At 32.8% G+C, this 25138-nt stretch overlaps 1 protein-coding gene across 1 annotated transcript in view; it reads left to right on the forward strand.

Annotated features, from left to right (window-relative positions):
- Window positions 1–7135, forward strand: part of LOC149557155 (uncharacterized) — a 7414-nt gene extending 279 nt beyond the window's left edge. The window contains exons 1-5 of the mRNA XM_089831870.1: window positions 1–142; window positions 6007–6073; window positions 6166–6220; window positions 6399–6453; window positions 6778–7135. The exon at window positions 1–142 is cut by the window's left edge and continues 279 nt beyond it. Coding sequence (XP_089687996.1) covers window positions 1–142; window positions 6007–6073; window positions 6166–6220; window positions 6399–6453; window positions 6778–6867 — 409 coding nt within the window. The 3' untranslated portion in view covers window positions 6868–7135. The remainder of the gene's footprint in view (window positions 143–6006; window positions 6074–6165; window positions 6221–6398; window positions 6454–6777) is intronic.
- Window positions 7136–25138: the final 18003 nt, after the last annotated feature.

Raw genomic sequence — 25138 nt, forward strand, 5'->3', positions numbered from 1 at the left:
TGGGAATCTGCAGAAGCTTCGTTGTGAATCTGAGTTTAAGTCTATGAAAAGAGGGTGGACAGCGATGGGAATGGAAAAGGAGACGATAGCTAAAAGATGGATGTCATGCTGTTCTCGATTGGACGCTCCTCCTCCTCGCCAGGTATCAAATATTTCCTCCGTTTCCTCAATTTTAGAATATTGGAAACAATTCGTGAACACTGTAAAATTACCCCAATTCAAGATATATTTTTTCACCACCCGATCTTAGGACTGCGTGTTATGACACTAGATTACCCTGCTCCATGGGCATAGCAAGTAAGTGCACATAGTGGGCTCTTTCAATTTAGATTTTTTTTTTCCCAAATTTCGGGCACAGGGTAATCGAGGAAATGGCGCATAAATTACAAGACTACATATGGCAGTGTTTTTAATTTCTATATTTTGTGCTAATAGCAGATGGAGTGACAGCAAAAAACTTCAAGCGTGAGGGAGAATAGTTTTTAGAATAAACAGTGCAAATTTTTTGAACATATTTTACCAACTGGACCATGATTTATGGTTCTCGCTGACAACTGCATTGCGGTTCTAATCCTCTTTCATTGCAGAGCCTTAAAATCTCTAGGTCGAAAGGATATTTAGAGTCACCTAGAAAAAGTCATCTGGTTTGAGTTCTTTAAATCTTGTCCTTGCGAGTACCAAATTAATTTGAAATTTGAAAAATTGGATGAAATTTGATTCTATTCGAGAAACAGAATAATGGAAGGCTGTGTGCATATGTAATGGTTACTATCTACAGATCAGTTGGGAGAAAATGTTCATCTAAATCAGGATGAAACTGATCAGGGTCGAACTTTTTATTTTTCCGGCTTGATAGAGTTAGATCTATTGCTAGACATATTCACAAGAACTTCGAAAGATTGCATTTGCCCCCACATACTTTTAAGATTCAACATTTAATTTGCATTTTGCAGTAGATCTATAAGTTTTGTCAGATTTCAATTAGCTGGGGCCATCATCTCTGCTTATTTGCATCATTTGATGTGTAATATAGGTGGTTATGCTAGAACACGAGTGCAACTTTAGCATATTCCTTTTGCAAATGCTTTTAAGGAAAAGCTGCATTAATTTATAGAGACCAGCAAGATTATAAAAAGAAAATAATCCTTGAAAATGTGTACACCAATAAAAATATGGCATTGGAGACGAAATCAGAGGCAAAGATTTTCAAAGGTGTTAGAAGAGACCTTTTTATACGGTTATAACACCGACTGACAATTAATCATCCGAATGTACAGAATTTATAGGCGGAAACTGTATTTATACCATTTTAAGTTTTGACCAACACACTGCACATTTCACAAATATTTCTTTATATCTCATTGGTTATGCCTTGTAACAGCAGTTTTGACCTTGACCATCCGATTTTTAAAAAAATGAGCATTAAAGATGGGCTTTGTAACTAAATCTTAGCATCTGGACCATTGACATCACTTAATATATCCAGTTATAATTTGGCAGTATCAAATCAAAGTGATTTATCAAATATTATCAGTGATTGAAAGTTTAAACATTTGCATTATGCCTTAATGCACCAAATATAGCTTATGTATTGAGCTAAAATGAAATTCAAGATATTTGTATTGCTGTTTGTTTTCCCTTCTCACAAGCCTTTTATTTATTGTGTTCATGCATTCTTTTGGAATCATCATTTGTTGGGAATCAATCCAGGTGAGCGTTGATGCATTATTTTTCTTGGTAAAGATAATGCTGACTACAATCAATTTGCTTGCTATAACTGAATTCACAAATATATATCATTCCTTTGCAAGCCTGGCACAGGAATTTCTACTATTGGAGGCTGCAGGTAATCGTATGCATTTCTTGTGATGGGAAGACCTGCACTAACTGCTTTTGTTGTTTGCATAACTCAATTTTGTTTGACAGTGTTAGTAAAAATCATCAACATAAGTAAACAGACAATATAGAGAAGTGAAATTTGACTGAGCAGGCACATATTTATGATGTATACATGAGAAAAATCTTTTTAATATGATAAACAAGATCTTTTATCCACTGCAATTACATTCACACACCCATATTTTCACACGAAATAATGTGGAAGCTTTTTTTTTGCTAGTACAGGTAGAAGATCCAATAGCCATAGAAAAGCTAGCATCAGTATCATCTGTACATTGATCTCCAAGAGCAGAGAAACATCAAATGGAGTCATATATATAGCCGCCAACCACTCTACAGCAGACTATACCCTATCAAAGAGGACCAAAAGGAACCAGTCACACAACCTCCTCAGGGATGGGGCAAATTTGTCCATCTGTCTTATCCATAACCTTAATTTCACACTAACAGCCAACTACCTGCAAACCACAATGATAAAGGACATTTCTAGGTTCTGGAATAACCATAAGGCATAACATTATCAGTATCTTTGCTATTACAGCAATCTGAAAAATGCAGCCTCGATGTCAGCATCATTTGAAGACTCTCTGCAATCTCTTTCAGTCTGTTGAAGACAGGCTTGTCTTCACTTCACCTCATGTAGTGATCAAGAATACAGTCAATGAAATATGCCAAAAGATTGTCCAATTTATCAATGTTGTGAATTAGAAACAAACCAGCTACTGAAGACGAATAAAAGCTCTGCTTTGAGATTGGGTGGTCTTAAACACATTCCTCTCCTTCAAATGTCCCGGGTTGAGCATCAAATTTGATATGGCTTCCCTGATTTCCATGCCCGGAGCACCTTCAATGTGTTAAAGATCTGGTAGCTTCGTGAGAGACCATTCATATCTGCAATGATGCTTACAAATGTGCTCAGAGTATTTTGATTTGCTGGACTGCGATCATCATACATTTGTGTTGATTGCTTTCTGTTATTTTCTATCCTGAGCTGCTTCTCTTCTCTGCTGAGTTTCCAACATGTTTATGTCTTCTAAAAGTGTGGTGGCGCCTTTCATGACCATCACTGCCCAGTATTATGTTAGCATTATGAGGCTGCATGTGAACTGGATTTCTATGTAAATCGTTTTTATTGTTTGACAGCTCTCTTTGTGCATTTCCTTCTTCAGCATTAACATTAGTTGGATGTCCTTATGATGACTTAAGACAAGTCTTGTATATTTTGCATTTACCATTGGCTGAGGTGTAACTGCCGTGTCTTCGTGTTCTAGTAACAGGCATCCTTTGAGATTCCACACAAGTGCCTTTTCAGTTTGAAGCGAATATTGGTTGCATGCATCATAAGCTAGCATTTACAGTAGAGTTTTTCTTCATTCTTCAAGTGTGATGACAGTGATGTGTGAGCTATTGTGGATGATTCTTATGCAACTTAATATCTCTGTAATGTTTTTGGTACGGTACACATAATTCTTCTGTATATGCTGATGTCTAATCATTATATGGCAATATGCATATCAGAAGTATATGTGAGATCTTTGTAGTATTTGATGTTTTGTTTTGCATAGCTAAAAGTGTTGATCTGAGTCGAAGACTTATTGATTGATTTATAAACTATCAATCATAAGTGTGAGAATTTTGTTTTTGCTTCGAGTATACAATAAAGGATTAATTTTTTTGGGGCTGGGTTTTTCACCCTCAGGTGGAGGGTTTTCCCAGGACAAGATTTTTTATCATCTGTTATTGTGTTTCTGCATTTTGTGTTCTTGAATTCTAGTTCTAAATTTAAGACAATGTCCTTCACAACCTCCTAGGTATGCACCAACCACAGCAAAAGATCAGCATATTAAACCTGTTGCTCAATAAATGCCATGAATCAACCACGTTCGCTTCATGAGAGACTCGTCGCTTCCGATTTTTCCTCAACATTCTTCCCACATTTCCCTAAATCTTCTTACACTGGTCACACCTCCATTTATTGCCGCTGCCACCATCCTCAGAAGCCATGACAACATATAAGCACCAGTCCTTCCCTATTGGCACAAAACTAAAGAAGTGCCACTCCACACTGTTGCCAGCATGCAAATATGTGATATTAAACAATGATTAGTGTCCCATCCTTCCGATGCTCTAAACATCAAATCAATCTTCATTTCTTTGAAACTTTGTCCCTATTATCAGTTCAAATATGTGGAAACTATTGAGTATAAATAGATCTAGCACTATAAAATTATATATGACAATGGACAAGTGCTATTGAATCAGAGGGGAAGGTTTAGGAACACAAAGGTATACAAAGCTTCCATAGTAGAAATTTTCAGAAAAGATCTTACAAAGTAATGGCAACTGGCAAGGTAGTTAAAAAATTTAGACAGATGATCTTCAGCTTATAAAAGATTTACGCAGTACTTGCATGCAAACATGCCTTTAGTGTCTATAGTAGGAATTGCAGGGAAGAGAATAAATTTAATGTTAATTAAATAGGACATGCATGAACAAAATATGCTTAATCATCAACTCTCTTTTGTATGCTGACTTCCTGAGGAATCAATGATCTGTAAACAGGGAGGATATTCCCCACTCTGTCATTAGAAATGTATATATGAAGAAATGACTCCAACGATTGTTCGACACAGCCTGCACATCTCCTCTGCCTTTCAGATCAACAAAAGAAATATGTATATCAAGGCTAAAACATGAATCATCTGAGTAAACTGGAAGAAGTTAAATAACAGATAAGAAACAAACAAGTTGTACATCGTGTGAACAAACATTTTTTTCCACGGGAGAGCCCAATATTGGGTTAAAAAGTCCAGCTCTACAGAGAAAATGCTCTCTTTTCCATTGTCAAAAAAAGGTTTGAGTATAGATGTTATATTGCCTTAACATCATCCATGAGCTTTTTTGACAAGTATGAAGCCCCTAACACACCTGCAACTACAGTCCAACCATGAACAGTAACAAATATGTTTACCAGTCACAAGATGAACTAAAACCAGCATAAACATGAGATCCAATCCCACATAAGTTGTGAGAAATCATTACATGTCCTCCATTGAGTCACAGTTCTGAAAGAAAAATAATGCAAAATAATCTTTTGGTCTTTTCATCATCACCATCTTGCCTTATCCTAAAGAAGTTTTCCTATATCAAGGCATCTAGACCCATAAATCTGCATGTCAGTGATCTCTTTGAGGATCAGATGCGACTCATGGAAACTTTCTCTGCTTTTTGATAGCATTTTGTCTTATATTTTGTGCATCGCCCTTTGCTTTCTGCTCTCTTGTGTTCTGCTGTAGATTAGGGAGAGTTGTCACTGATTAGAGCTTTAGTATAGGATGCAGAAGTAGATGAGTGGGCTGAAGTTCCACAAGGTCTGCCATAGTAAAGTTCTGAGGCTTGCACTCAATAAAATGTAGAGTTTCATTAGTACATATTTAGGACAAGGCTGCTGTAAATTCACTGTGAACTGTTTTTTCACAGTAAATATATGTTCGAAGTCTCTCAATAAGAACCTTGAGTACAGGGTGGATGAATTTACCAAGACAAAGTATGCCTAGTAAATGTTATTATTTACTAATTATGTAGCTGTTTCACAAAAATTGAATACTCTGGTGAATGGTGCACTATATAATTCTTTCAAGCGGAGTCCAGTCAGAAAGATAGACTGCCATTCTGAAACGAAGAAGAGAATATGGTTCTCATGTTATAGCTGATATGCTGTTAGCTGGGTCATGGGAGGCTTCAAGTCAATATATATCTCAAAATGTATGCATGTAAGTTGAGAAATGGATAAACCTCCGTAGTTTAGTTCATGTTCTAGTGATGTCTTGTGTAAAAAAATTGACTAAAAAGTTGGAGATGACCAAACTTTGCTTCTCTCAATAAGAATGCTAGGCAGTCTTGAGAAAATGTCTGCATGATGAATATTCCTTTTTGCAATTTTATAATTGATTCTGGGGAAAGGTTGATTCTTTTGTCCTTGATATAAATAAAGTGCTTTCCGTTTTTTGGAAGTTGCAACAAATATGTTTTGCATTGTACTGTAAGCAATCTCATACTTTTCTAGGTTTAGTTTATATAATGGATTGCTTGAGTTTACCTTGACAGGTCATGATCGAGTATAGTGAAGAAGCAGATAACACAGATTATTTCATTAAGATAGCAGATGCGATAGGTAAACTCCTCGTGTGTGGTGCTGCAACATAGATTACAGATTTTTTTCTTCAGATTCATGAAAAATCTCTTTCATTTCTTGTTGCATCACAGAGGAAGCTTATCCTGAGGTAGTAGTTCTTGGAAACCCAGAAGACATGCAATTCAGGTGAGATCAATGACATCTTACTGTTATTTTTGTAGATGTATAAGAGATTAGAAGCATATTTTTGTTCACGATTCTTAGATTAGCATGTTGGGAATAGGACCTAGTTCTAACTGTCTTGTAGACCTTTATGTTTTGGAGTTTGTTAATGCACCTATTACTTTGACCTCCTTCATTTCAGGAAAGGCTCATTTGAGGTTACTATGGATGGCCAACTGCTGTTTTCTAAGCTTAAAGTAAGACGTTCACTCTAATCTCAGTAGTTGTTTGTTTATACTTTAACTAAGCCATCTTTCCAAATCATACAACTAGTTGATTGTAATGTTTGGTTTTCTTTTTATACCTATACTATCTCTCTACATTTGTCTACATGTTTTGTTGGTTTGGACATGTCCTTGGCTATTCCCTTTCCATGTACTTTTCAATATATACTATGTGACACATTATCCTCTTAGTCTCTCAGTTGTAATGTCATTGCATCTTTTGATGCATGTATTTTTATTCACAATATTAGCATTTAGCGTCTAATATTTTAAACTGCTTTCGATGGACCTTTGAAGGAAAACCGCTTACCAAATATCAAGGAGATCCTAGTTGCAATGGATGCTTTGCCTCTTCCCTGCCAAAAGGAAGTTTGCTCATCAACTTAATTATCATTCACATGGTAGCGGGCTTGTTTACTGTGCTTATACTGATGGTAGCTATTGAATTGTAACTTATGATTATATACATGTGGAAGTATCTGCTAATGAGATATCCACTCCATTTATAGAAAAAAATGAATATCTGTTTAGTTGCATATTATTACACAGAATCATATACAAATAAACAAAATAATTAACTAGATCATCATTAGGGGAGATCAACTTTGTTTTTTTTAAAAGTTAATTAAGTTAATTAGGTAGTTATTTTGCAGAAGTGATTTGTGACTCTTAATGAAGGATGCATAGGTGTAGGGGTACTTTTGGTACAGGTATAGGTACGACTGTTTTTCAAAACAAGGGACGGGTCTGTGGGTATTCCTATTTTTTTTTAATATAATTTTTGATATTTTGTAGAAAATTTGGAAGTGAGTCATGAGTCATGACATTGAATTTTCAAAACAAGAAATGTAAAAATATGAGTCATGAGTCATAATATATATGCTGAATGTTTAAACTTAAGATGGATAATATAGATGACAAACTTTAAAATGAGCAAGAAAGTCATTAAACATATAACATGTTCCAAACTTCTAGTTCTAACTTGAATAGTGAAAATCAGAAAAAAGTTTAGTAGTTTACTATTAATCAATATTGTCTCAAAGTTTCAAACTAATTACATATTGGATTAAGCTTGATAAACAAGAAGCTGATATGTAAATTAAAAAATGAAACAAAAATCAGACATTAATCTGTGGCAGTTTTCTCTGACATTTTGCAAGGGGGAAAATTGTGAGTTGACTTGGTGTATTTGGCTGAAGGATGTGTACCTAGACAAGTACCTGGTATGGGATATGAAGCCTGTGGCTAAATAGCCGAAGGAATGCACCTGACGTGACTTTTTCTTTGATTTATTAATTAATTAAAAATTTCCAGAACAGTGCTTCTATGATTTTCAAATTAATTAACAAATCAACAAAAACGTCACATCAGGTGCAAAAATTTCTGCTAAATAGACATCTCCGGGTATGAATACCAATACTTGGTACAAGTACTTGTGCAATCTTGCTCTTAATATAAGGCTTAATCTCCCTCGCATTTACGGGCGTATTTATTTTGGACATAGAAATATTTTATTATTTAAGAGTTATTTGACATCATGGGTGTAAAAATAAGTTATAATTATTAATTATATGAAAATTTGTTTAATTTATAAGCTTTAGTTCATGTACCCATTTTACTATTTTTAAATTTCATATAAATAAATTGACATTTCACAATGAAACTTATTCCTCACCTTTGTAGACAAAAAAAACAAGATAATAGAAACCTATAGAAAAACATAAATTGACACTTCAAAATGAAATAACGGTTTTCTTTTTTTGCTTTTGGTTCTAAAGAAAGATAATATAAACCAACAAGAAGACAAAATATTTCATTTTCACACCTATAAGATATATACAATGTGGTCTTAGAAACACAATATTATAAAAGCTAATGAACAAAATTGTTTATAAACAACTCAATATCACAAATGAACTAAACATTTGACTAATACATGGATAAGATTAATCTCTATAAGACAAGATAACATACGAATAACAAAGAATTTTCATAATGTATGGTGAATAAAATTCCAAATGCTAAATGGAAATGAGGACACCCCAAAAAGTCATTTGAGATTAGTATGTACATATTTTATCTAATAATTTCTTCAATTGCTTCTAATAATTTAATACAAGTACATTTTACAATGTCATAATTAATGCCGATAGGCATTCTACAATGGCAAAATAAGGGAGTGAGATGGTGTGACTGTGTTAATGTTAATTTTTATTCTTCTAGGTTAAATTTGACAACCATTTACATGTCAAAAATTTAAATTTTATTATAAATAGAATATACTTCTAAAAATAATTTAATAAATACCACATAAAATATCCATATAAATTAGTATATTTGGAAGTATAAATTATCCATTTTTTAAGGAATTAAATAAAAAGCTTAAGTAAGCAAAAAACTAAATAAATGGAGATAAAGGAAATATAAATAATTTTCGATGTGGTAAATTAAATTATTATTATTTCGTAGTGGATGTCTATCGACATTTCTTTAGATAGATTTATTTAAGATATCTATTCTAGTAGTAAAAACAAACATAGTTGATTTGCCACAATTAAAACCTTATAGGGAAGTGATTGCAATTTATAGATCTAACAAATTTCAGTAGCATTATAGCATATATAATTAATATTCTAAAATTATGAAACTAGAAGAATGAGACAAAACAACAAACACTTATATACAAGGGGAAAACATTGTTAGGTAAAACTCCACACTCCAAAACATAAAGCCAATGATTTATTCAACAAGTTCAACTACATTTTCAAGTTCATAGCCTTTACATGGAGATGTACATATTCTTCCATCTTAGTGAATATCATGCAACATAACCTTGTGAAATAAACTCCTCTTCTCTTGTTCACATATGTAAATTAGTAGACACCAACCTATATACAGATAAGAGGTAGGAGTTCATGGTTTCTAGAACCATCATCAACACTCAAGAGGTAAGTTGTGTCATAATGCAAGAAACTTGCTAATTTCATGACACATTTCTCATAGCAACTTCCAAGGCAACAACACCTATCTCATCCACAATGATCATCTTGCCAAATACAATGCAAGTATAATGTAGAAACTACCATGACTAGAAATTGCCTCAAACCATTTGTCAAAAGTGAACTTCACCATAAATGTCAATTGTTAAATTACAACTCCCAATTTGCATACCAAGACTCTTTAGTCAACATAGGAAATTGTCAAATTGATTTCCATTCCAAATGGAAATATATGACAATATCACTCCAAGACTTAATATCTTCCAAGTGGGTACCAACTTCCTAGAAAATAAGAAATATGTTATCTCATCATCTATCATGTAGGACGCCACCTCACAAAGAGGTTCTACAAAGTGAATGTCAGCTTAAGAAGTTACTAACTTAAATAAATCAATGAATGAAATAAGTTAACACGTTACAACTCTAAGGTTGAGACATTTTAATCCCAACAACTAGTACCAAGTAAATACTTCAATTTTAATTTATTTATATTAAGGTAGCTTGTAAAACTTTGCAAAAATACTAGTATAGTTAAGGCAAAAGAATCACTAGTTCTAAACTATGAAAAGTTCTATGCTAGACTATCATAGTTTGTCCCAATTGGACATTTTATTTCTTTACATATATGTACATAAAACAAAAATGGTGCAAAGGAAATTCACTCCCACTGATTATAATTACTCTTGTTGCCTTCTGTATTAACATTTTCTTGAGAACGGTTGCTTCCTTGCCAATTTTGTCCACTAATTTCTCCCTTTTCCAAATTGGAATGCCTTTCATTCTCAATTCCAATAATATTTTCATGCATATACAACTTAAGTCTTTCCTTTTCATTCAACATGTTAGAGTATCTATCAAAGTAATGAATAAAATGTACATCCTTCTTGAACAAAATCATTACTCCTTCCCAAATTAGTGTTATGAATTTGTCCATAGGTCCTTCTAGCACTGCAAAGATGTTAGAAAGTAAAGTCCACCAAGATGAGGGGAAGGAGGTTGTGAATCGATTATGCATTTAAAACAACTCTTGATACTTTTATTAATTTTGAAACATATAGATTGTTGATGCAACAACCCTAAAAAGATAACCATACATAATAACACCAGATTTGTTAACTAGGGAAACCCTTGGTCAAAGGGAAAACCATGGCAGTGATGATGCCCACAAGACAATGTGCTAATATAAAAGTTCCTTGTGAAAGGATGAACCCTATTAGGAGTCAATGAAATGTAGTCAATACATATCAATCTCTATTAGGGGACTCTAAATCTCACTTTGGAGATTCCAACCATGTTAGGAGTTGTGCCAACCCTGTTAGGAGTTGAAGGGAAGTCAACTTGATCCACTATCCAAACAACTTCAGTACTATCCTCACTAAATAATACGAGTGTGGATCAACAACTGTCCAACAACAACTTATCTTGCCAAATATAGCTCCTTGTAAGCTCATCGTGCCTCAACTGCACCAATCTTTTCTCTAATCCAAAAGATATTCACATTTGAGCTCGCACAATATACATCACATAGATATGACTGTATATCACAAAAATATGATCTCACTAATGATTACAACCAAGGAAAACATATTTCCTTTATACCAAGTCCTAAAAAAAGTTATTGAGTTGGGCTTGAGGCTTTCCCAATTTACAATATTAATATAGGACTGTTTACAATATTACATCTTTTCAAGATTACAATCAATCTGTTGGCTCATAGTCTTCATAACTTTTTACTCGATGATATTTAGATTATGCCATTTGAACCAAGGCATCTCCAACATGTCTTCAACCTCTATCTCAGTCCGCTTAAGACAATTCCATCTCACTGAGAAGATAGAATCAAAACAACTATACCTACTTTCTAGAATGTTGTCTAAAATATGCCTTCACTAAAATCTTCATAACTTTACCCTTTCTTCATATTTTTGTACGTGTTCTTAATCGTAGCATCTATATATACTATAGAACATAACCTTAAGTGCTCATAAGCTAATCTTCAATCCTTGAACCGTGCCAAAGGCTTCTACCTCTGTAACTTTGTCAGTCTTCATAGAATAACCAATATGTTGACATCAATGAAAAACGCTATCATGAATGCAACACATAACCATTGAATCATGTCTCCAACAAATGGTAGGATACTCCCCCACATGAATACCATCAACATTCATTCTAACAAGAAACCTGAGACATTATATTGAAATGGACGTGTTTAAAATTGAACTCAATAAGCACCCTCTTCTTGTTTTGAAAAATGTCATTGTTTTTCCTCCTCCAAAGGAATCATAGTATTTCCAATATAAGAAAAAACTAAAACTTGTTCATATTCATAGCAAATGATTCAACAAAACCTGCTAAAATGTCTTGTCAAGTTATCCTATTATTGCAGTTGCAAGTTATAGGTTTACCAAGAAATATAGACCAAGTTTCAACATCAAATTTGTAATAAAAAAAGGTGTTCAAAAGTTTCAATACAACCATAAAGGGAGCAATTCACAATATCCAATCCAAAATAATATAATCTAGAACCAATAATAATTTGTTTAAGAATCAAAATCCATCTAAATCAAGTTTGCTTAGGTTTACCTGGGTAATGCCAAAAAAAATCAAGAACAAGGTTCCATTTTGAATTAGACCAACTAAAACTCCACTTATGATTGGTCCACTTAATAATAGAAGTTCTCTTTCAACACATTTTAAATTTAATTTGGTTGAGATGCCAAATAACAAATTGCCACCCTTCCACTTTAGAAGATGTATGAATTGTTCATAATTAGTAATTAAGCCAGGGAAAACAGGTCTTGTAGCTTTAGTGATAAGAGTGCGAGTTTTTTTTTGAGTAGGTGGTAAATCATTTTTATCTCTTAAAGTCTCACAAATTCCTACCTGTTTGTCAATTAGAAGACCTCTAATGTATTTAATACCCATTTCATACCAAGCTTTAGTGTAACAACATTGAGTTAAGGCTAATGGTTTATCATTAAGGTATATGCCCAACCAAATGAATCTATTAAAAAAAAAATGAAGGATTTCCTCTCACAACATCCTTGGAGCAAAGTAGATGCCTCCCCGAAGTCCATGCTTTCTAGAGAGAACAAGGACTTTAGAGCCAATTTTTTTTAGCTCAAACCTTCCAAAAAAATGTCATGTAATGGAATATCTTTCTACTATTTCCTTTTTTTTTGGTCTAATTTTTGATTTGAGAATGTTATTCCTAACAAGGAATTTCCAAGGTCAAATAGTATTGAGGTAGTTAAAGAACCACTTAGCTGCAAGAGCCACTCCATGAGTTTTTATATCTCTAATACCCAATCCTCCCATGCTTCTTGAAGTGCAATACCATTTCCAAATGACACATTGTCATTCGTTATGACCTGGACCATCTAACCACAAAAAACCCCTTGGAATCTTTTTAGTATTATTATTTTAATATATAGAAAATAGCCATGAGGAATCATAGTAAATAGTAAGCGAGGCAAGAACTTTTTTTATAACTTGCACTCTACTAGCCAGAGATAACATATGTGTTTTTCATTTGGTATGTTTCTTCTCAATCTTGGAATACACCCATTTCTACATGCCTTTACGGGAAGGGTCAATAGAAAATGGAATGCCTAGATATCTCATAATCTTATCTGGACCATGATTCTATAGACATCCTTTCCAAGATAAACCAACTAGGATAGAATTCAGACCATCTAATTATTGTGGATTTATAGGGTTAGTTTCAGAACGAGAGGAAAGACAAAAGAGTTGGAGTCTATGCATTACATTTTTAAAATGTATGCTATTTAGTTCCAAAAAAGGAGCAATGTAATCAACAAATTGTGCATTAATCTGAGCATCACTATTTGGTAGAGATATACCTTTGATTATAGGGGCCAATTCAGTGGCTCTCAAAAAGTAAAACACAACATGTGTTGCAATCACAAACAAAGATGGTGCAATAGGGCATCCTTGCCTAATGGATCTCTAGGGAGGAGGTTTTGGGATTTCTCCATTAATATCAACCATTGTGGAAGAATTCTTGAATAAGATGGAGATCCATCTACAATGACCTCCATCATGTTGATAACAAAAGGCCTTTCAAGTCCATCATAATATTTTTTTGAAGTCTAAAAGGACCATTCCAACATCATGCCCATAGAATTTAGCCCAATTCATTACTTCCCAACTTGTGCTCAAGTTCTCCAAAATGTATCTCCCTTTAATAAATCTAGTTTGGGGGAACAATATCATTCTACTAAATATATTAGTAATTATTCTAGCTAGAATTTTGCTATGATTTTATATGAGAGTTTAAGCAAAGTAATAGGGTCCAAGTTTTTCACAAGACTTTTTATCCCCATGTTTAGAGAGAAGCTTGATCAAACCTTTGTTTATCTTTTAACCAAGAGAGCCATTATCATAGGCATATCATAAATAGGCATCAATTCCTCACAAATCCACTCAGTAGGAACTTCATCAAGACCATGTGATTTGTCATTGGCCATACAATTAATAGAATCCTCAATTTCCCCAATGTTAATGGTATTATTGAGCATCTTATCCTCCTCTTTAGAGATATTTTTAGGTATGAATCTAATACAAGTATCAAGAGCCTTATGGTTATCTCATTTATGTTCAAAGATGAATAACTCTTTGTAAAAGTTGTGAAAAGTATTCAAAATCACCAAATTATCATTAGTAATCCCTTCACCAGTATGGATTTCATCAATAAACTCCCCCCCACGCATGTTTGGATCTAATGAGTTCGAGGAGATGTTTTGTACCTTTGTCTCCTTTAATCTAGTTCATTTACTTCTAATCCCTTGATCTTGGATCTCATAGTTATGGTATCTTCTAATCTCTCTAATTGTAGCAATCATCTTAGCTTCCAAGTCAACATTATGTTCTTTTTTCTGAGGTTCTTCTGTATCATTCAAGACTCATTAACAATTAGAAATTTGGCTTTTCCTATCCCTAACCTTTTTCTTTCCAATTATTTGGAAAAGTTCCTTCTAATTTTCAACCAATTGATTCTATTGCACCACATGGGAGAGATTATTGATTTTAAACTTAGAGAGACCACATATCATATGAATAGCATCATTTCCATTATTATTTTTGAGAAGAGAGACATTTAGCTTGAAAAGATTCTTTGGTTTAGTTTTACAAATTTCCTCAAGCATTCCACCAAATTCTTATTGATATGAAGATGAGATAATGGTCTAAAACACTACTAGGGGTAACAACAAGAAGATAATGACTAGAGGCATGTGAGACCAAAAAGAAAGAGGCAACAATATAGTGTTTGTCTAATCTGTAGTATACTCTTTAGTAGCCCAATTGATTATTGAACCAAGTATACCATATTTCCCCTATGTTACATTTTTTATTTTCCACTAGATCAGTCAAGTTGAATATCTTTTTAAAGCTAGGACAAATAAATCATTGCCTTTAAGCCCCCACATTATCCTCTTTATTCTCCACCATGTTAAAGTTACCAATAAAAATCCAATTAGCTTTCGAAAATTATTTGACAACCAATCCAAAAAAATTTCTTTGTCTCTGAATTCATTAGCAACATAAATATTACAAATTCCTATAAGATTATCATTTCTTTTAAATAGAACCCATTGAGCCCTTTAATGAGGAGATGCCCTTTTTGACAAGTTTTTTTAGACCATTAGGGGTTTATTAGAAAAATAGTTCCTCCTTTCTCTCTATCATGATTAGTATAAAATAAATTTGCCTTATCCTAGAGGAATTTAAGGGTATTATAAGCATGGTATCCGACAACCTTAATTTCTTGTAAAAAAATAACATCCTTATGTTCAATATCATTCCACCATTTTCTGGCAGTATATTTTCTATTTGACATTTCAAGACCTCAAATGTTGTAGCTATGGACATTCATCATCATAAAGGTTTAGTTTGGAGTCTTTTTGTTCTTGTAGAGCTTGTCGAAGTGTTCTGGCATTTTAAAATGCACATTTTTTGTGTTTTCTTTTTGTTTAGAGATAGAAAATATTTTAATGAACTTCCTTTATATAATGGTGTCTTTGCTAAGAAACTTTATGAATTAATCACTATCCTTAACATTCATGATATTAAAGTTAATAGTATAAATAATTTGTTTTCTCATATCCTCCTCTAAAGGAACATAGACTCGGAGGGGACATGACTTTGCTCCAAGGAAGATTTGGAAGAATTCCTAATGTTGTCAACTTTTTCTTTCAAGATTTATAAATCAATTTGTTGGGCATTATTTTTATGGGCTAGAGGGTTTATTTTAATGGAGGAAGAATTTATGGGAGGATCAATCAATTGAAAACCAAAAGGAGCCATATCATTATTAATTTTTTTACCACCTACGGGAACTACCTCAAATTCCTCATCAAACAAAGAATTTGAAAGAGATGAATTTATTTCCATTATCAAATTCCATACTTTTCCCAATATTATCAACAAATGAAATATCATTATTCTTCTTGATGGAAATCTTATTGGAGTCACCTTTAGAAGAACTTGGGATATTTTCCAACACAATAGGAAGGGATTCAGGCAATTGTTTTTACATGCTATTGACATAGGCTCTAAATGTTTTCTAAATATTTTTAAGAGCTAACCATTCCTTTCAGATATGGCCATTCATTTTGCAGTGGAAGAAAGCATCTAGGTTACCAAGAAGGGAAATGTTCCAAAAATTTTTTTTTGCCTTCAATATCAAGAGAAATAACATTCGAGAAATTCATATCTGGGTCTAAAGAAATGAGGACTCAAGCATTGAGGTGTTGAAGAGTGAATTTTGACTCCTCAACCTGCAACACAGACCCCAATATTTTGAGGATTTGAGGGATGAAAGGAAAAAATTCAAGCTATAGATTATTGACCTATACCCAACACAAAGAAGACCTAGCAATCACATTATCAAAGTTTTCTTTAGGAGACCATGAGAAAGCCCTAAATGAGATTGACCAAGATTCCAAAAAGATTTTTTAATAATTCACTCTTGCATGCTGTGATTTTTAGAAAAAAATACAAACAAATATTTTTAAATCATTGGGCTAAATTTTTAAAAATCGCCCAATTTTTTACCCTACAAATTGTTAAACTAATCTTTAAGTTCTTGCTAGTTAAAACTTGTTGTCCATACAAACAAATTTTTTGCAAAATTTCTTAGGTGAGATTGCTCAATTTTGATAGCCCTTTCCATTTCCTCATTAAGGGACAATGACATGGCTCCCAACCTAGAAAGAGGAGGCTTACCCATTTCTTCTCCTCTAAGGTCTACACTCTTGGTAGTGTTCCCACCTCCCAATCTATCTCCATTGTCTTTGGAGCAGGATCCTCTGTTAGTTCCACAAGAAAGAGCATGGATAACTTCTCCATTAATGCATGTAAATGAAGAGGAAAAATTAAAAGAATGATCCACCACCACATATTTATAAGATGGTTCCCTATTATCACCAAGCCCTTAGAATAGGTTGTCCTTTGGCTTCCCACTCTATGAAATTATAGCATTCTCCTTGTTTTGCATCATTGAAACATGATTACATTGTTCCATTCAAATTAATAATCATAGATGAAATCTAGTTAAAAAAAACCTAAATGACACCAAGTCAATAAAGGTTAAGGAATACATAGGAAAAGCCAAAAAGAAAAGAAAAGAAACAAATGCCAACACAAGGGAAATACTTGAAATAAGGGAAACAAGACACCACACCCTAGTGAGAACACCAAGACACATGCCACAAGTACCTTGAAAGAATTAGAAGGCCCTCCAAGTGCCTTGTAGAGTGCAAAAATATCAAAATCCTTATTTATAGATGTAATTTTAGTTTATTTGATCAATAAAATATAATAAAGTCATCAATTCTACATTATATTAGATTATGACACATAATAGTCTTGTAATACTTTTTTTTAATCCATAAGAGGCTAAAGCCAAGGTTAATTATTATTATGTGTTGTGATTAATTATTATTATTTATTAAGCTCAAGTAGACTCAAACCCAAGACCTCCTAGATAAGAGACTCATAATTTACCATTGTGTTGTAGGCTCTAGCCTCTTATAATACAACTTTGACATAATTAAGAGCAACATCATATAAATTGAAATGAAATCAAGTGTTGTATCAAAGTTTCTAGTATTAGAATAGAGTGAGTAGGATTTGACCTTATTTTGAAGTTGCCTGGGTTGTAAAGTAGTCTTAAGCTACCCATTGTTGTGGGTGATGGTTTTTTTCGAGTGTCACCACTATGTTGGAACTTTTTATAGTTGACTTTATTAACAAAAATTATGATAGAAAATTGAAATGTGAGATTACCAAAGGTATGATGCTATGAATAAACATTTAAACAAATTTTCTATAGAAAATAATAAATGAGCATTAAATGATATTTTGACAATTCAAATAAAAATAGTGAAATAGTACTCATACATATATAGGTTGACCAATATGTACTTGTATCCCCAATCGATATATAAGAATCATATTTACCTTTCTCGTAACACCCCGCTCAGGAACCCAAGAGAAAATAACCTAATATGTTATAAAGTTTACTGAACTAATATTTTTAAAAGTTTAAACAACATCAAAGTACCAATGGGGAAGCAATAAACACAAACACAACAATTATACATATGCAATTAAAATACAAGTTTAATTTCTCAAGGGTACCTTCACATTCAGTCACATTTAAGAAATTTTTATTGATAGTTTAAGTCTTATATACAATTGCCATAATCATAAATGAATACACATATACCTAATCTCATAAGCAAATGTATAAGTTAAAAATATATGACAAATTACATATAGATAACAACATCCACTGCATATGTCGCAAGGCCTACAATAAAAATATAAATACATCAATATGCAATACAACATCTCGTAGGATCTTAAGATACATGATACATAGATACACCAAATGAATAGATGTATCCAAGATAAGAACAAGAATGATAAAAACAATTGCATCAATAAACATCCAATAATTTTGAATTTGTGGGGGAACCCAATGGTAAGAAGTCACTACATCTTGATCTCGTGGCCACCTAATCAGACACTACTCTCATTGTGCGGGGAAGATAATGAATGATCTACACACAAGTAATCAAATCATAAAATAATCCAAGGCAATGAATCTTGATAGCCAAATCTACCTCAAGGTACACAAACACCTGATAAAAAAAGTTAATCAAAGTTGAAAAGACGCTTACATACCAAAGGCAACCACATATACCAAGCATTAATCAAGAATTAAAAATAAAAAAGGACAGAATGCTGAAAGAATAACAATTTCCAAACCAAGTGCCAAATGTAAAAAGTACAATAACCAACAGATCACCAACTATCCTCCATCAAAGTAAATCATAAAAAATAAACACATCACTAGAGGAAAATGCAAAATCTATGGAAGAGACTTAGACTACAAACTAGGGAGTGTTATCACATGGTCAAAGTACTTGAGTTACCCTGGACTAGTCTCTCACTAGACCCCAAACCCTTAAGCATTGAGTTACCCTAGACTAGTCACTCTAGACCCCATAGCCTCAACATGACACATGCGTACCCAAATTCTCCCTCATGATCATGAGGAAACTAGTCATACCTCTCACTTGATATCATCCCATTCCCATCCTTAGCCTATAAAAGAACTCAAGGAATGTGTGAGACAGTATCTCTAACTTATCTCAAGGCATGGGCAAGGCAAGATTTTAATTACTATGTTATCACTTGTTACACAACTTACAATAGGTTACCTTGGTACTAACCACTTTGGCTTTCAGACCCCTATTTTAAGTCACTCCCACAAACATGCACTTAGACAACCCCTCCTAAGTAAAAAAAGCACAATTTTGTCCCATTCCATGAAACAATAATAACTGAATTCAGTTTCATGATAGGTAACCCAATACGCAATAGTTCTCAAAATCCAAGTTGGCATAATTACCCAACAGAACAAATCATAAATCTCAAATCAAATCAAAAAATACAATGTGACATCTAGTCATATAAATATCATAAAATAACCTTCTATAGACACCTCTAGTGTACATCCTAATAGACCAACTAAATAGATCACATAAAACCATCACAAAATAAAAATATCACAACTCCAAGATATAGTAAATAAATCATCACAAAAATTCTTAAATCAACTATATTAAAAAATACATAATTTATAAACTATAAATATTAAAATTTATTAAGTTTTAAATAAATTAAATATCAACATCAAATGAATAAAAGAACCATTTTTGTTTTCTAACATGCAATTTGACTAGAAAACATACTAGTTGACCATAAGTTAACAAATATAATACAATTAAACTAAATAATTAGAATTAATCTTACATATAAATTTTAGTTAAATTTCAATTTAAAATTATCATAACTAGTTTGATAGTTACATATAAATTCAACTAAAGAATTAAACATAATTAAATAATAATCAAATATTAAATATAAAGCTATTAATTTCAATCTATAGACATTTTATTATAAATAATAAATTAAAGAAATTCAAATACACAAAGAAAAACATATCTCTAAAAGTAGAATGAATTTAAAATGAGACATTTTCAATTTCCTTCAAGAAATGAAAAGAAAAGAAAAGAAATAAAACTAAAGTTTCTCCTTCCATACCTTTTCCCCCTTGAAAATAGATAAACCAAACTAAAACTATCAAGGTGTGGTGGAAAGGCTAAGAATTTTAGTAATACTAGTTTGGCAAATTTATATAGAACAAGCGGAATCCCTTGTTTTTAGGCAAAATCATTGGGAGTTCATACCTAAAAGGGCATGGTAAACCATTTCCCATAAAAAATGGATATATGTTTTAAAAAAAATAAATTATTTTATTTAACTAGTGCCAAAAATGGAATTGAGATTATCCAATCAAAATATATCTTTTGAATATGAGCTCTTGAAGGAGTGTAAACCAAATTAAAACTTATATTAAATATCGTACAAATTTCTCAACGCACAACCTATTTTCTAGGAATGTATGTGACCTAATTAGGAGTACATGCATATTTTACAAAATAAATACCAATTGCTGAACATAGTATAAAAATTATGATTAAATGTTTATTTATTTTTTACTATTTTTCAATACAATCAAATTGCAAAATTAAGTTTACCAAATATAATTTCGGTTCTTTCTTTTTTCATTTTCTAATCTATTTTAATTCTAAGTATGAAAAGACATATAAATTTTTTATTAGAGATTTCAAAATAATTTTAGAGTTTTAATGACACATTTTTTTCTGGTTAAACCCTTGTTTATGTAATTGCTAATTTTTAATGTTGGCATTTCTACTATTAAATAGAATTTTTCAAAGAAACTAACTTTAGTAGTTTCCTTTGTTGGAAATCCGGTGGGAAAGTGAGATACTTCTTATGGGATCTAGTATCTATTTGCATGAATAAAACATATATACAAGTAATCGACACATGATACAAAATTTGGTAATACAGAAACCCTCCAAGGTAAAGGTAAAAATGCAGTGGGGATGGCACCCACAAAATTTTCACTACTATTGCAATAAAGTGTGTCTATTAGGGCTACAAAGTTTGATCACTTCTGATGATCTACCCTGTGAGAGGTTTGCCCTGTTAAGAGCTTACAAGACTATTAAGTCTACCATGATTAAAGCATTTAAACTACACAATTGAGTGAGCACTCTGTTAAGAGATTTACCCTAATACACCTGTTAGAATGTAATAGTACCTTGATCTTTTAGTTCACACTTGATTGCTGATGACAGATCACCTCTATACAAATTATAATCACCTTAGTGTGATTGATCTACAATCTCTGCTCACTGCATTGCTCGATCGCCTTACTCCTTCACAACTTCACATTCACTGATTCACTTCAACTTCACATACATGCAAACTTCTAACTCTCAACAAAAAAATACTAGCTTGAGATCGTGCTTAAATAACCATCTTAGAAGTTTCTAGATCTCAAGCAATGATCCGGATTGATCCTTTTTGTTGCTTAGTCCTAATTTTTTGATTGGTTGATCTCATTACATAGGGATTAATGATGTGTAATTACGGGGATAATTACCTCCTTCATTAACTCCTTGATCTTAAAAACATGTTTCTAGCTCAACAAAAAAGATTTACATAAGATTTTGTGTCATTCCAAACATATATACAAAAATTGTATTACTCGACACATATATCTTCTGATGCTTGGTCATGCTTGATCTTCATGTTGTCCCTCGACGCATACTATACTTGGCTTCCTACTGTATTGCTCGACTTCTATAGCACTCGGCTTATGTGTTTCCTTTCACTCGACAACCACTGTATATTTGATGACTACTGATTTTCTTGGTAGCTACTGAATATATACACTTCTTTACATAAGTTGGCCTATATAGCGTATCTCACTTGCAGTGTTGACTAACCAACTTTGCCTTGTAAATGACTAAGTGTTTTTCACTAACTAACAATACTATGATTGCCTTTAGGGTCAACAATCTTCCCATTTGGCATTAGTGGAAAAAAAACACTTGTCATGATCAAAACTTGGCATACCAAAACCTTCAAAAATATGTACTCCCCCTTAGAATGTATACCATACCTATAGCTCAGTCTACATGTTTTTCTATAACTTGCATTTTCAAAATATTTTCCAAAAAATCTTTTTGTTTTCCAGCATTGGAACATAAATCTCCTTATTACTCCATTCCTTCTTATTTCATACTATACAAACAAAATATGTATACATTATTTATTTCCCCTTTACATGCTCATACTTACTTGACCATATAATTTTCCCCTTGTTTTTGTCACATGTTCCTAAAAGTGATATTAATTGGGGCTCAGAAAGTATAACAAACTCTTTAAAAAATGGACGGTGCAATCTCATAATTATAGCCATTATGTTATCCCAATTAGTCTTCAAAGTTTCAAGAATTTTCCTTTTTATTTCTATTGACCGCCAAATTCACCATGTTATTAACAATGGATAAGTGCTAGTTCTATACAAGATTCTTAACAGTCTATAAGTTCCTTTGCATTACTTCCATAATAGGTAATAACTATGCTTGAATAAAGTTACCTCATTTCTAATGTGGCATTCTTCATGTAACAACTCTGACTTATTACCTTGCAAGAATTTGATCTATGAAAAGTATATTGAGCTAGAACTTGCATCCACGCTCAATGTTTTGTTGTCCTTCTGAAGATCAACATATATCTTAACTATAATCTCCCTTATTGACTTGCAACATGAGGGGATACCGTTACACAATTTGGAAAACAATGAATTTTCATTTGTAACTTATTGTTCCAAATTATTAATAAGATTAGATAGCTCAACTTATTTTATTGCTATCTCTTTTGATACCTTCTCTAACACTCTTTTTTGAAATTTCCTTTCTAACCACTACACAAGTTTCTCTTGAGTGTCAATGTTAGGGTCATTCCATCTCTCCACCATCTTAATCAATTTCTAAATTATAGGAGATTTCTCATCTAAGTCATCAACAACAACTATATATAGAAATATGTCCTTAATCTCATATAATACCTATTTCTATTGATGTTCTCTCCTCATTTCTTCTTGCTTGGCCTTCCTTGCCAACAAATCACTCAAAATCCTCATTTTCTCTTCACTCAAATTTGTTGTGTCCCATTTAGAAATCACACTATTATCATCTAAGGTAGTTAGTTTACCTTTGATTATTGACGGAGACTTCATTTTCTTCCTCAATCTTTTCCCGTTGGAGTCTGGTGTGCTGCTACTCAATATTGTCTATTGTAGACCTTGTGTTTGTACTTCCAAACCCAACTTTTGTTGCTCCTCCATAGTCTCCTCATCCTTCTGAGACATTTCACCTAACTTTCTCTCATCTTCTTTCCTCTTATCTATACCCAACTATTATACAAACTCATTTTTCTTATTGTTGATGTCACTTATGTGGAGTTCATTGGTTGAACTTGTCTTTCTTGTCTCCTTTTCTCCTTCCTCTTGAGGTCCTGAGGCACTCATTCTATTACCTACAATATAATGATTTGCTCGACCATTTAAGCTCTTTTCTTCTTTCTCACCTTCTATATTTACATTGATATTGCCTTTAGTGGCATCTGTTTCTTTTTCTAGCTCATGTGCATTATTTCCTTCATTAGTCGACATACCCTGTTGCTCAAAATCACCATCTCTTACTTCCTTTTGAATAGGTTTTTGACTTAGTGAAAAGATGGGAATAGAAGGAATAATTGATGTAGAGTCTACCAATTGTGTGCATACTTGTGTGTCTATCTTTGGATAGTCCTTCACTTTTACTAACACAAGATTTGGGTTCAATGATATCTCTTGTGCTGACTTCAATTATGGAGCTTGCTCCTTTTGTCTTTACTCAACCAACATAGTCTATTCTGGTCTAGTTTCTTCATTGGTCACAACCTTTACTAGATTTTCCTTTGTTTTATCTTCTATTGTGACTATTTTAGTTTCTCTTCATCTTGTTGAACCATATCATCATTGAAATCTTATTGATTGTCCACTTCTATTTGTTCATCTTCCTTATCCTGATTCTTCTTCTTGTCTACAAGCATCAATCCATATATCTTCTTCCATATAGTTTTTCCCTCTTGCACTACATGTTCAATTTTTCCTTTTAGAATCATGAATGCCATGGTTTTAGGAACAATTTTCTTGGTGTAATCATTCATGGATTTTTCCATTTTTTTCTTATTCAATTATGGTATAATAGTGGCAAGTGATCCTTCCCTAATTTGTCTTTCAATTCTTAATGCAAATTTCCATCTCTCATTGACTTTTCCATATAATTCATTAGGAATCATGTTTCCTAACTCTAATGGGGCGTATTTGAACTTAACCATTGTATCCAAAGTAGCTTCATCAACTTTATTCTTATCAGCAACATCCAATTTTTCACACTTAATGAAATGAAAACCTGGCAATCTTGCACTTTCCCTAATGTTGTGACAAATCTCATCAATTATTTGTGGGGTCTTGTCCATTGCAACTCTAAAGTGACTTGTATCTTTAGACTTAGTCTTCTCTTCATCAATTTATTCATCATCCTCGGGTAGTACTACCTTTCTTCTTTGTTTCTTAGCAGGCTTTCTTGGATCTTCCTCATCAAATGTACTCTTCCTCTTTGTCAAAATCTTCCTTTGAATATGTTTAATAGATTTACATACTCCTCTCTTTGCCTTGGCTATAGTTATAGTGGTAGATGCTTTTGCCCTCTTCCTAGTGACTATTGGTGGTGTAGGTGCAAGATTAGTGACTATCTTCTTTAAGCTCTCCTTCACTTCAAATTTGGGAATTAAAATTTTCTTATCTTTTCTCACCCGTGGCTTTGCAACCACCATAACTTTTCCATTTCCTTATGCTTCTTCTTCTTCATTTCCATCTTCCTCTTCATCCTTACTACTCATTTCCTCACCTTTTCTTTCATTTATTTGTAGAGGCATCCCCTTCTCAACTCCTTCTCCTAATACTTTCTCTAGGTTCTTAATCATACTCCTCCTCTTCTTATTTATCTTAGGAGCATTGATTTTTACAGTAATAGTTAGCTTTTCTATCTCATACTTGCCAAACAGCTCAACATCCTTATCAACTTCTTCAACCAACAAAGAAGTAATTGTTTCTTTCACATCATCAATGTTAA

Source organism: Cupressus sempervirens, chromosome 5 (assembly GCF_028749045.1).
Source record: "Cupressus sempervirens isolate cs-2001-9-10 chromosome 5, ASM2874904v1, whole genome shotgun sequence".
NCBI classification, from domain to species: domain Eukaryota; kingdom Viridiplantae; phylum Streptophyta; class Pinopsida; order Cupressales; family Cupressaceae; genus Cupressus; species Cupressus sempervirens.